The sequence below is a fragment of the Oncorhynchus kisutch genome, linkage group LG24 (assembly GCF_002021735.2).
Source record: "Oncorhynchus kisutch isolate 150728-3 linkage group LG24, Okis_V2, whole genome shotgun sequence".
NCBI classification, from domain to species: Eukaryota; Metazoa; Chordata; class Actinopteri; order Salmoniformes; family Salmonidae; genus Oncorhynchus; species Oncorhynchus kisutch.
The window spans coordinates 22,654,839-22,668,674 of NC_034197.2; the positions used below are offsets into that span (position 1 = coordinate 22,654,839).

General features: G+C 44.5%; 1 protein-coding gene across 1 annotated transcript in view; it reads right to left on the reverse strand.

The window, feature by feature from the left end:
- Positions 1-2,501: 2,501 nt before the first annotated feature.
- The window catches only part of LOC109869714 (protein bassoon), a 182,719-nt gene continuing 171,384 nt past the window's right edge, over positions 2,502-13,836 (reverse strand). The window contains exons 7-13 of the mRNA XM_031804218.1: positions 12,526-13,355; positions 10,673-10,778; positions 9,757-9,888; positions 9,567-9,622; positions 9,143-9,279; positions 8,808-8,900; positions 2,502-4,989 (exon numbers count right to left, since the gene is read on the reverse strand). Coding sequence (XP_031660078.1) covers positions 9,582-9,622; positions 9,757-9,888; positions 10,673-10,778; positions 12,526-13,355 — 1,109 coding nt within the window. The 3' untranslated portion in view covers positions 2,502-4,989; positions 8,808-8,900; positions 9,143-9,279; positions 9,567-9,581. The remainder of the gene's footprint in view (positions 4,990-8,807; positions 8,901-9,142; positions 9,280-9,566; positions 9,623-9,756; positions 9,889-10,672; positions 10,779-12,525; positions 13,356-13,836) is intronic.

The following is a 13,836-nucleotide window of genomic DNA, read 5'->3' on the forward strand; positions in this document are numbered from 1 at the left end:
TAGTGAAAAAAATATCCGAATTTGGCTTCCTGCGTGAACGTAGCCCATTGTGCCTGACTACCTCTGGAGGTGGCGAGGAAGATCTGATCACAATGCAGCTTTTAATCATCTACACCGTCTGAAAATATGGGCACAATCAGGACAAAGGACGCAAGTTAAGAGGCAGGTATAAACGGCTATAGAACGCTCACTATAATGATCTGACTGTATTGCTTGTAATTCTAAAAAGATTACTACAGACAACAGTATTTTTTTGTATTTCTCTTTTATTCTTTTCCTGATTGAAATGTATTGTAAGGTCATTATTTCATTCATCACATTACATGACATGATGCACCAAGTCTACTACAACTGTTTACAGGAATACACTGAAACATACACAAGGTTTTCAAATGGATACATGAAGTATAGCTCATTGCACTTACAACAGTGAATGTAACATCTTATTCATTTAGGGTCTGTCTTTATTTTCTGTTGCTTTTTACAAACCTCCACCAAGTTAATGGAAGCCAGGATGTCCCTTTTGAGGAAGGTGTTTTTTCTTCTCGTTTTACAAACACAACATGTATAGAAACTCTACACAGACCAATATGTTTCCGAATACAACTTTTAGTTTTTAATTAAACAGTCTGCACAAGCCAGCCACATACACAATGCTTTTTGGGCGTTTTTATTCACAAAAGCACAAGTTTGGCAAGGTCAGCCTGCGTGGCTTTCCATGCCTGTGATAGTGTTTAGTATGACATTTACATGTTGTACAGAGCAGTCTATGACCCTGACTGGTATTTACAGTGAATATGCCTGCCTGCCTGTCAGATGTAAGGAGAGGCTTTATGCTGCATTAGATCATGCACTTGTTACTTTTCACTAAGGTGAAAGATGACTGCTCCCTGATGGTTGAGAAAGATTTTTTTGTCGCTTTTTTTCCGGAATTCCCTTGTCTGTCACCCTATTATGTTCATCCATAGTAATGTCCTGTTGTTGTTCGCTGTGCATAGCCATCCACAAGGACCCACAGCAAGGGCAGATAGTCGCAGTTGCTATGCTACTTTAAAAGCACAATTTTTGGTTGACGTAAAAAAAAAGACATGGGGGTTTTATTTGTCCCTGGCAAAATGCTGTGGTCCAAAGCCCATCCAGAGTAGATGTAGGACTGGATGGGACAGTAATAAGATGGCTTTCTTGATTGACCAGTATTGTAATAATAAGCCCTTACTACTATGCATATTAACGTCCCATTTAATTTCACCACGGTGCATTTTGTGTGTGCTTTCCTGAGGCAAAGTGATTGAACACAGTTACAAACTATTTCGAACATAAACAAGTCATAATTGGATTTTGATCAGTATTGATTCTCTTCTTTTTTTACAACTTCATTATTATCTCTATCTCATTTACATATCTGATCATCCAGTCACTGACAGTGACTTTATCTGTCGCTAGTTTGTTCCAACGGCCTGTGAGGTGCTTTCCATGCCAGTCGTATCTACTGTAAGGAGGCCTTTGTAACAGTAGGACAATATTGATATGATCATCATTCTATTCCATGAACTTCATAGGGATTTCGCCAGTGTACCAATGACTATCTGTATGATACAATAATATTTCTGTATAGATATTCCATTAAAGTATGCTATAAAAATAACTCCACTTTTTTACATTGAAATAATTGCCCATACTTGAAACAGCAGTTACTGTACTGAGTAAGTTGTGGGTTAAGGGATTTTCACACTAAAGCCTTTCAAGCCAAATGAATGGTGAGTGGGTATAGCCTACAATGGTTTTCGGTGGGCTCACTGGAAGGAAACAAGCAGCCTCCCATCAACGTTCAAACTTCTTGAATATCATAGTATGTTAGTAGGCAGTGGCAGTGTACACACACCAGGTCATTCCCTTCGATCATGAAAAGGGCCTGTCCTTTCTCGAATATGTGTTATATATATTTATCATATAGTATTTGTTTTACATATTTATATAAATTATATATTTAATCTCTTCATATAATTGGCTTAAGTCTTTAGCAGCTTCATTCTATTCTATGGAATAACAAGTGCACAAACTAGCAGCCAAGTATTGGAATCCGTGGCCGTCCAACAAAAATGGGGTCTTCAGCACTGTACGTACATGACCATTCGCTGTGCCCAGCAACCCATGCTTGACGCAATAAGATGGCAGACTTTATTGACACTATTCTGCATCGAAAAATGGCACCTTATTCCCTATAGCCAGCCTATAGTACACTAATTGGAATAGTGTGCCATTTTAGGGTGCCTATGTAGATAACCAGTTGGCAACCGGTTCCAATTTTCAGTGAAGGGACTGAAACATGCCACTAAAAAGAATTTAAAGAAACATTTAATCAAATTCCTTACGTACACATATTGTAGCTATTTACAAACAAGTCAATCTATTTCTGTAGCAGGAATGCTAAAAGGAAGCAGTATTTGTCTCAGCCATGACAATGATAGTGGTATTCAGTTTCTTCCTCTTTTACTTCACCCAAATATGATTCATTGCATAGAACGTTTGAAATGTAAAAGTTGCCGTTGACCACACACTTGTTTTATTTGCCAGATAATGGTTTGTTTTTTAGTAGGATAGTGAGAAACACACGCATACAGTACTCACACACATACAAACATCAGGAACGTAACGATACAGAAGTGACTGTTACTGAGGTTTTGCCAGAGCATGCTTGATTCCAGCAACCACAGAAAGAGAAAGAGAGAATATACATCACGTTTGGGCTCCCATCAGTAGGCCTCTAGCGTCTGAGCGTATCACCAGTAACACTACTACACACGCTGCACTGCAAAGAACAGCAGGAAGAACACTGACCTGAGAGGTTTCCGTGACAATCGTCAACATTTTTGGGTTTGCAGTTTGGTCGCAAATACAAAGACAAAAAACAACCGACTGTGCTGTATCTTTGACACTCCACCAAACACCTTTTGCTACCTCGCACATAACTCATACATCACTGTTGCCCGCAGCCATATGTGAGTGTGTGCAGAGTAGGTGTCTCTCCAACCTAACATCCTCAGTCTGTTTGAAACACATAGCCAATATGTACTCCATGTCTGTAAGGGGTCTCTCTTTCCCTGTGATGGTGTTTTGGATGTTAAAAGGCTGTAGTAAGCCAGAAAACATGAAAACCCAATGATTATGACAGTCAACAAAAGAATGCTAAACTACTTCAAGTCAGATACAATGGTGATTTGCACTGGTTTGTATTCAGTGCCTCTCTGCTGTCTTGCAGTGCTCATGTATCATAATGGGCAGATATGAAATGCCTTGACTGGGCAGAACCAAACTACCAGACTGGATTTACAAGGTTGTATTTATTAGAGCACTCCGCAGCAATACGTTTTGCAACGGAAAACAAAAACAAGCTTTTCTTATTGGACAATGTCAGGTAGTCCCTCCCTGTTTGTCAGTTTTTTAAATTTTGTTTGGTGCCTAATGAATACAACCCAGGTGTGGCCCTGTTAAGATGTGATAGCAGAATATCGCACAGAGGCAACACATTCCTGACTAACGATTTGTAAAATGACACAAGATTGTGCTCTTTACTGACTTTCTTCCACATACTATTGCTTTTTCAGTATTAATAATCATCAATAAATAACGTAATCAATGATTATGGACACCATAAACACACAAATGTATGAGAAAATACACAATATAAAGGATTACAAATTGAAAAGTGAAACAAAATCCTGAAATATAAATGAATCTCGCAGCCAGTGTCCCAGCGGACATCATTATTACATAAAAAAGTCTGCAATTAAAATAAGCTTTATGGATAGAACATGGAGTAAAAAAATAAGATGTAACTTTACTCTAAATAAAAAAGAATGGAATGATTAAGGCGAATCCACTGTCCTGTAACAGAAAATCAGGCAAATACAGAACGAGAACAAAAAACTGAGTCGTAAAAAAAAACAACCACCCAAACGTTGTGGGAAGGTTCAGAAACACCAGGAACCCAAACGTTCTGGGGATGTTTTTTCTTATTAATGGCTTTGCAATGGCTAAAAAACAAACCTGGCCACATTCGGCTCTCATGGTGCAATCGAAACCTCCCGAATGATGATTCTCCCATCCTGTGGCCAGATTCAGTGTTGTGTCCTCCTCGTCTTCTTTTGGATACATTTTTACTCTCATTTTTTTATCATTATTATTATTAACCAATGTCTTATGGCCTCTGTGACTGAAATGGTGAACAGTGTAAGGTCTTGGATATAAAGGTCCATGCATTTCCGAATCCTAAATCCACAATACACTTCTTAGACACGTCGCAAGAGGGGAAAAAATGGAACGAACGAGTCAGCATTAAAAAAAACGGGGCCTTTTTCCATTCTGGAATGTAGAGAAAAGAACTGAGCAAACTGTGGAGACTTCCTCCTAGCTTCTGTCAACCTAGTCATCCTTATTGTCTTTTCTTCTTCTTTCCTAAATTATCAGCATCCAAATTAAACAGGAGGTCTTTAGTACCAGAAAAACCTGTTCTTCTCTTTTCTTTTTCAGAGATGAGAGGAGAGTGTGACTGTGTGTTTTTTAATCTGAGCACAGGTTTACGGAATCAAGGATCCTACCATGCCACCACGGCCACGTCTGTTACGAACCCCAGCAGGCAGCAGCACAACAGCCCACAGACTAGAGGATAGCATCATTAGCGTGTTGCGGGGTCACAGTACTGTGGCCCCTTCCCATCCTCCTACAGAGCAGCTGGGTGGAGTATTCTTTAGTATAGAGTCCATTCCCCAAAGGATAATGGCTGTTTGGGAGGTGATGGTCCTTGAGGAGTGACATCCTGGTGATGAAGACCCAGATAGTGGCAGGGATCAGGCTCTCTATCCAGCTAGCCTCTCTCTGGAGGGATCCTCAGGGCTTGTGATCCAATGGCTTAGGTGTTCAGGGAGGCTCAGGTGTCAGTGTCCTTGTTCTTTGGCTGGGGGCATTGCAGTCTGGGGGCCTCAAACCGTTCTGGAGAAGAAAAACAAAGTCATGTGACTAGTTTCCTATGAGTAGCTCACTACAGGCTAAATGACAGAGTAAATCAATAAAATGGACCCCCAATGAATAACAGAGGAACAAATCATTCTGTGGCGATGAGATTTCTAAATCAACCCTTCCATTACAATGTGCATGTGAACACAAGATTAGAACAGAGTGGAATTCTATGATTCAACAATAGATGGCAGAAGAGCAGAGGAAAAGCAGGACTGAACTGTACACTGTACTGAGGTCAGTGCAGGTTGTGTAATTATACTGCATCTCCATGACATTACACTCAATTTATCCTCAGTGAAACGTATTTAACAAAATAGTAACAGTAATAATTCGTGAATATTGTGATTATAAGCGCATGGAAGCCTGTCGCCTCTCACTGAATCTGGCATAAATACTGCAGAACACTCCATTTCACAGATATACAGTAGCTTGATGCAAGATGGTCTACGGTACATGAGAGTCCATTCATTCAGTTAGCAGCACCAATGTCTGTATGTGAGAATGCTATGCTGAGAGAGACAGACAGACTGGGGCCACATGAGGCGGTTATTCATCATGATATGGCCGGCTGCACCACCATGCACTACAGGCACAGCATGGGTCTCTGTCTCAGGCAGCACACTGCCATTGCTGACAACTCAACCTGATGGATGTACAGTATGTTATCGATGTATAACGGCTCAGTTACACACTCGTTTCAAATGAATCATCTCTAGGAGAAAAGTAGGGAGACATTATGTTAGCTTCAGGAACATCTTTACTAAGATAACAACATGATTCCTGCTGTACTTCTCTCTCTCTCTCTCTCTCTCTCTCTCTCTCTCTCTCTCTCTCTCTCTCTCTCTCTCTCTCTCTCTCTCTCTCTCTCTCTCTCTCTCTCTCTCTCTCTCTCTCTCTCTCTCTCTCTCTCTCTCTCTCTCTCTCTCTCTCTCTCTCTCTCTCTCTCTCTCTCTCTCTCTCTCTCTTCAGTAATGCTATCTTCAATATCTTAAGCACTAGGGGTCTGTTCAGGTGTCACCTTACAGGAAGTTCAGATAACAGATAGAAACATATTGTTTGGAACAGACATCATTAACTGACAGGGAGAACAGGGAATGCGTTAGCTGTATTCATTACATTTCTACCTCAGTGAAAACAGTCCAGGTGAAAACAGTCTCAATGCAACATGGTTTGTTTGAATCAGCCCTGAAAAGCACATGCTCTGGTTTAGTGCACCCTGTCACAACAGTCCCAAGCAGTTGCATTTATCAGGACTCAACTATTCTCCAGAAGAGCTGATCATGTAAACTTGGCACAAATACAGGGTTTGATTACCACCGATCTGATCTTCAAAATGAACAACTTCACAACACAATGAAAACCAATCAGGAACGCTCTCTCTAACCAATCAGGAACGCTCTCTCTAACCAATCAGGAATGCTCTCTCTAACCAATCAGGAACGCTCTCTCTAAACAACCATAAAGTCTCTTTGATCACTGTCACAAAGATAAACAAATGCTGCTGTTGCACTGTTTTCTCCTCCATTATGTCACTGTATGTTTTGGATTCATCATTCTAGCCTTGAGCCTAGTCAATTACTCTGGCATTTTCAATGTAGGAAAGCAGTCATGCATTACTACTGCATGATGTGAAGTCTATTAGGCACCATAGGAGGGGAGGATGTGAAGGTAGAGATAAAGGAGGTAGAGAGAAGAGGAGGAAGAGTTAGAGAGAAGAGAAGGAGGAGGAGGAGGTGGTAGAGAGAAGAAAAGGAAGTGGTAGAGTGAAGGAGTAGGAGGTAGAGAGAGGAGAAGGAAGAGAAAAGAGGAGGAGGTAGAGAGAAGAGGAGGAGGTAGAGAGAAGAAGAGGAGGTAGAGAGAGGAGAAGGAAGAGAAAAGAGGATGAGGTAGAGAGAGGAGAAGGAAGAGAAAAGAGGATGAGGTAGAGAGAGGAGAAGGAGGTAGAGAGAAGAGGAGGAGGTAGAGAGAAGAAGAGGAGGTAGAGAGAGGAGAAGGTAGAGAGAAGAAGAGGAGGTAGAGAGAGGAGAAGGTAGAGAGAAGAGGAGGAGGTAGAGAGAGGAGAAGGTAGAGAGAAGAGGAGGAGGTAGAGAGAGGAGAAGGAAGAGAAAAGAGGATGAGGTAGAGAGGAGAAGGAAGAGAAAAGAGGAGAAGGTAGAGAGAGAAGGAAGAGAAAAGAGGATGAGGTAGAGAGAAGAGGAGGAGGTAGAGAGAAGAAGAAGAGGTAGAGAGAGGAGAAGGTTGAGAGAAGAGGAGGAGGTAGAGAGAGGAGAAGGTAGAGAGAAGAGGAGGAGGTAGAGAGAGGAGAAGGTAGAGAGAAGAGGAGGAGGTAGAGAGAGGAGAAGGAAGAGAAAAGAGGATGAGGTAGAGAGAGGAGAAGGAAGAGAAAAGAGGATGAGGTAGAGAGAGGAGAAGGAGGTAGAGAGAAGAGGAGGAGGTAGAGAGAAGAGGAGGAGGTAGAGAGAGGAGAAGGTAGAGAGAGGAGGGGGAGGTAGAGAGAGGAGGAGGAGGTAGAGAGAGGAGGAGGAGGTAGAGAGAGGAGGAGGAGGTAGAGAGAGGAGAAGGAGGTAGAGAGAGGAGAAGGTAGAGAAAAGAGGAGGAGGCGGGGGTAGAAAGAGGAGAAGGTAGTATATTATGTGGTGGAGCATAGTCCCTGGTTGAACTCCCGTTAAAACTTCTGCTAGGCCTAGTGGCTTATTTGACATGGTTACATGGTTACAGCAAACTGCACATTTAGTGGAGGAACAGTGAGGAGTTGAGAGGTCTATAATCTATACTGTATGTTGGCTGGGGAGGGGGGAAGAAGCAGTCCCGGGGGAGGTTGATGGATACATAATCTTATAGCAAACATTACCCTGTCACTGAACCTCATATCCATCCACGGATACTGTTACTGGCCAAAGAGCCTATCTATAATCAGAGAGCGTGAATATGATCAGTCCAGTTCATAACCAGATAACTGGTTGCATTATTAAAAACAGGGGCCTAGCCAGAAGGTACCCTAACTATACATGTTTGAGGGTAGAGCATGTTGTGTCTTCTAATGCTTTGTGATATAAAAGGACTGCAGTTGAGCCACAAGAGAAGTCTGCTGTTCAGTTACAAACAGACACCAGCGCAAACAGATACCAGCACCAAATCGGTTGTTTTGTACAATCTCTATAAACTGGTAAAAGAGGTACAAGATAACAAATGGTGCTAACTGCCAAAAACAATGATACAATGCCATAGACACATGTAGGTAGAATTTCCCCTAGATTACATGCTATCTCTAATAAATTATATATTAATGTGCCTTATATTAACCCTCTGAGGTAAGATCAACACTCTTCATGAGGGTTGTATTACATACATTGGACATTGAGCCCTTCTCACTCTTCTCTAGCCCTGGTTTCCCATTGAAACATGACCTGGAGCTGGCAGTTCCACTGCCTGTATTGCTGTCACAGTAGTATGGCTGTTACTCATGCAGAGGCTGACAGAGGTCAAAGGTCAGTGTTCATGGCAGGGTTAGCACGAGGTGCAGTATTATTTTGCTGTAAACAGGATAGGCCTACTATATGCAAACAATAGCAGGAGCGACTTAACTGCAACATATTATGGAGATTTACCTAATATCTACCTTTGCTGTGACCTATATCTTTACCATATCATCACTTCATAATTGACCATACTGGTAAATAATGATCATTGTGTTGTTATGATTATTGTGTCATTAGTGTATTACTAAGGTATACACTGTCCTTCCTTATCTAATCTAAGTTGTGTTCGATGTGTCTGTGTGCATTACTTACTGTCTGGCCGGCCAGAGAAATCAGCATGGTTTCTCTCCCATTGTGTGCGTAGACCTGGGACATGCAGCATCCATTGATTCCTGTCCTCATTGGCTGAAATGAAAAACCAAGATCAATCAATCTTGAGCTGGTCGTTCATGTCAGGTTTTCTCATCTTTTCCAGTTGTATTTTAAAATGCTGCAATTTGAAATATACACTGTATGTGTTTACAAGTTCAGAATAATTTAGGTTTTTAAGAGTTACACTAAAATGAAGCCACTTTACGAAGTAGTTTTCTATGTAGTTTTCTGAAAATGAGGGAGCTTTCAGCAGAAAATAGAGATTTTGGACTCACCAGTGCGCTCAGATATCTTCTCTTGGTCGCTGTATTTCTCCCTCCCTCTCTCTCTCTCACAGTAAAACAAAGCGGGGTTCTTCCTAGGTTTTTCTGGTACGAAGCCTCACGACATCCTCCATAACATTTACAGATACCTGGAATCCAACGATGGTGAGTCACCTCCTTGTTACTTACTGAGGTGAGCTGTCATGCTGTTATAAAATCCTAGTTCAGGACTCAGGAGAGACACTCAAACCTGCACAAAGTGCACTTAAGACCTCCAAAAATGGCACACAGTGGTTTGGGGAAAGAACCGAACCATCCACACACAGTAGGGAAAGGAATATCATGAGGTACAGTGGTTCTGTCTATAGCTGAGCACACTGTCATCTCCCAGGCTGTGTTAAGGCCTTCTACCCGGTAGTGCCAGGTGAACACTTACCCTCATCTCAACACCTCACCACAACGAGGTGAACTTCTTGCCGAAACCGGAGATAGCTGATGGGTGAAGATAGATAGACAAATGGATAAACAGAGAGAGAGAGAGAGACAGGTGTGATTAAGCACATTGTAACAATTAGAATGCATTAGAGTCTGAGTAAAAACATGGAGTCTGAACTCCAGCAGGGCACCTTCTCCTAGTTTTCCTGCTGCCTCCGCAGGGTTTCCTGGTAGGACCTTGGAGAGGAGACTCTCCCCCTCCATCCCAGGTTGACCCGCTGCCGCGCTCCCAATGCCACCGGGTCTAGGGGCGGCCTTGGAGCCTACAGGATGGAGGGAGAGGGGAGGAAGAGGAAGAGGGATGATAATTAGAAAGACATTGTTTATAATCCAGTTGATGCGGGTACTCTGTTTTCGTGCACACTATCACAACAGTCTGAAGCCAGCGTATTTATCAGGAGATGAATGCATCAGATTTACACCTCAATCTGATATCCCGTGGTGCTTAAAAGGCCACACAGGTTTACACACTGACTCTGACCCTGGTGTCTATTTCCACAACACAACTGTCTATGCAGCTGTCAGTGAGGTGAAGGTGATGGGACTGTATAGACTACTAGAGCATGTGAACACAGACCCAGACATGACATGGAAATGAACCTTCCCTCTGTTTCCTGAGTTAAGATGATCCATCAGCTTCCCAGGGCCAGGATGAATCGCTGGGATTGAACAGGACACCCGTGATACCTGATTATGTAGCACTCTGATCGTTTGCATGTGTGCGTCTGTCTGTCAGTCTGTCTGTCTGTCTGTCTAATGCAAGGGTGTCAAACTCATCCCAAGCAGGGCCCGAGTGTCTGCAGGTTTTGTTTTTTCCTTTCAATTAAGACCTAGGCAACCAGGTGAGGCGAGTTCCTTACTAATTAGTGACCTTAATTCATCAATCAAGTGCAAGGGAGGAACGGAAACCTGCACACACTCGGCCCTCCTTGGACTGAGTTTGACACGTGTTCTAATGCCTAGGAGAGTACAAGTGTACTAATCCCTCCCAGGGAAATGTTCAGTGGGTAGAGCAGCAGCAGTGTGGACGCAGGCAGGGATACTTACCTATTCCTGTGAGTGGGGGTTGAGGTGTTTTTGCAGGCTGGGCTGCCCCTCCTATGACAGCTTTGGCCCCTATGGCAGTCACAGGGGGTGTGTTTGCGACAGGTGCCTGTTGGAAGAGAGAGACAGAGCGATGAGGATGGTTAAACTGACTGTATACCATTTATTCTGTTCTGATGCACTCAAAGATTAGCCTTATATCATGGCGACCCCTGCTGTAATATCCCATGCCAAAACGTCATTTGACAGACATATTGAGAATGATGAGTATTAGCTATTAGCCAGAGATCATTTCCTCCCTGCCAACCAACCAGCTGTGCATCTAAACATGCATCGTGATTTACAAACTGGGAATATGATCTCTGTAACATGTTATTGGAGAAAATATAACATATCTAATTAGCTTAGCATTGTGGACGCTTGACAAATAATCACACATGACCTGTTTTGCATTCATTCTACCCTGTGAATGGATGCAATGCTCCACAATTTAGCATTTTTAATCAGTGATTTTTAATCACTCAATGGGCCATTCAGAGAGAATAGGCACCGTTGACAGTTCAAATCAATGTGGGTCAGGATGAATGTGATTGAATGAATATGATTTCCTGACAACTGCATTTCCATTTCACATAACAAAAATCATACAAACTCTGTGTCCAATCCTCCCACTGTTTGTCCCAGCTGCCTGTATTCCCCTCTGATTTCCATAATGCCTCAATATAAGTGTCAAAATACTCTAAAGATGTATATAAAGATCTGAAGCAATACCAGGTATGTCGTCAGTATAGGCTACAGCATAAAGAGCCTAGAATTCCTATAATACAGGATTTCTATGGCCTACAGTGCAGCATTATATGTAAAACACAACACATAGCCGAAAGACTTTGCACATTCTGTAGTGTTGTACATAATAAAAAAGGTGCTGTATTCAGAGGCATAACAAAACAAACAGGGAATGGAAGGTTTGAGAATGATTTGCAGCGGAAGACATTTTGGGGGATGAATCTCTCTCCTCCATTTGAGTGGAATAGACAGAGGCTGTTACACTGCCACTATCTACAGCCACAGTGCTAATCACAACACTAGATAAGGTCTTCCAACAGGGTTTCACACACTGAAATAAAGCCTCCTCTCAGAGTGATGTGCTAGGCCTTATCAGAGAGACAGAGGGAGAGAGGGGTTGGCGAGGGAGATGGAGAGAGGAAGATAGAAATGGGGGGAGGTAGAAGAGAGAGGAAGAGGAGAGGGAGAGGGAGAGAGGGGTTGGCGAGGGAGATGGAGAGAGGAAGATAGAAATGGGGGGAGGTAGAAGAGAGAGGAAGAGGAGAGAGAGAGAGGGGTTGGCGAGGGAGATGGAGAGAGGAAGAGGAGAGGGAGAGAGGGGTTGGCGAGGGAGATGGAGAGAGGAAGAGGAGAGGGAGAGAGGGGTTGGCGAGGGAGATGGAGAGAGGAAGAGGAGAGGGAGAGAGGGGTTGGCGAGGGAGATGGAGAGAGGAAGAGGAGAGGGAGAGAGGGAGAGGAGAGGAGAGGGGTTGGCGAGGGAGATGGAGAGAGGAAGAGGAGAGGGAGAGAGGGGTTGGCGAGGGAGATGGAGAGAGGAAGAGGAGAGGGAGAGAGGGGTTGGCGAGGGAGATGGAGAGAGGAAGAGGAGAGGGAGAGAGGGGTTGGCGAGGGAGATGGAGAGAGGAAGAGGAGAGGGAGAGAGGCCACCAAACACCTCTAATGATGTCAATGCGTTAAATAATCATCTACATACATTTACAGTGATTCTCATTATAATTCATACATTTCCAATCTAGTGTCACTGACTGTAACCTCACTTGTACTGTACTAAGTCATAATCCTGTACTCACCACAGTTGATGGCAGTTGCCCCAGTGCCTGTGGCTGGCGACTGGCCTGACCAGGACCAAGCTGACCAGGCTTGGCCTGTAGACCCTGCTGGGCTTGGCCCGGGCCCAGAGGCTGCTGGCCCCCAGGAGTGGTGCCTGCAGGGATGGTGCCTGTCTGCCGTGCCGCCGAGGTCTGGGGCTGCTGCTGCAGCTGGGTGCGTTGACCTGGCTGCAGCCCGTCCTGCTGGGAGGTAGGACCCTGTCCCCTGGAGCCTGGAAGCCCACTGGTGGAGCCCTGCCCACGTCCAGAGCTGCCCTGGCCCCTGGAGGTAGAAGAAGGGTGGCCCTGGAGGTCCTGCTGCTTCCTGGAGGAAGTCCGCCCATCGTGAGAGGACGAGGACTTGGAGGAGCGGCCCTGGCTGTGGTGGTGGCCCGACGGGTCCCTGGAGTAGTCTGACGAGTGATACCCCCCCTGGGAGCGGGAGTCGCCCCTCTTTCCCGACGAGGACAACTGGCGGGAGTCGTGGCGCATGGACGGGTCTTTGGGATGGCCCTTGGAGGAGCGAGAGGAGCGAGGCTCGTCCGAGTGGCGGGACGTAGAGGGGTGTCTCCCGGAGCTGCTGCTGCCATGGGGGCGGTGGTCCCGCGAGGAGGAGGAGTGACGGGCTTGGCCATACTCGTCCTGGGGCCACAGGTCCTCCTCTGGGGGCTCGTCGTAGTCATGGTAGGTGTGCTTGACATGGCGGCTGCGGCCGGACGAGGAGTGGCCTCCACTGCCGTAGTGACGGGAGCCGGAGCGCAGGTCCCTGGGCTTCTCAAACCAGTCTGTCTCCTCTTGGCCAAGATTGTAGGCTTTGGAAACCAAGAGCAGATCACAGTCAATCTCCAAGTCCGACGGCGACAGAGGCATGCAGACTGAGGCCATGCAAAAGAAGAACGGGAAGGAGAGAAACAAAAAAAGAAGAGAAGTCGATATTTACACCCATGCATTTTATGAAAACACGGCACACATAAAAAAGACAACAAATGTAAAACACTGATAAGTTAATCACAACAAGTAAACAAAACCTAACTTTTACAAGACAACAACAACATTGTGTAAAAGAAAATGATGCACCTCAGAAGAACATGCGAGAGAAAGTGACGAACAAAGTGAAGAAACTGGACACGCGGATCATGCAGATTTGGCACAGGGGGACAGCACAGACAGCAGTCAGTCGGGACGAGAACTGCCAGTATAGCCCTCAAGACGCAACACCAGGAAATCATGCAACGACTCTCTGTCTTTCTCTCATCTAGCCTTATCTGTGGGTGGGTGGGGGACGTTTATACG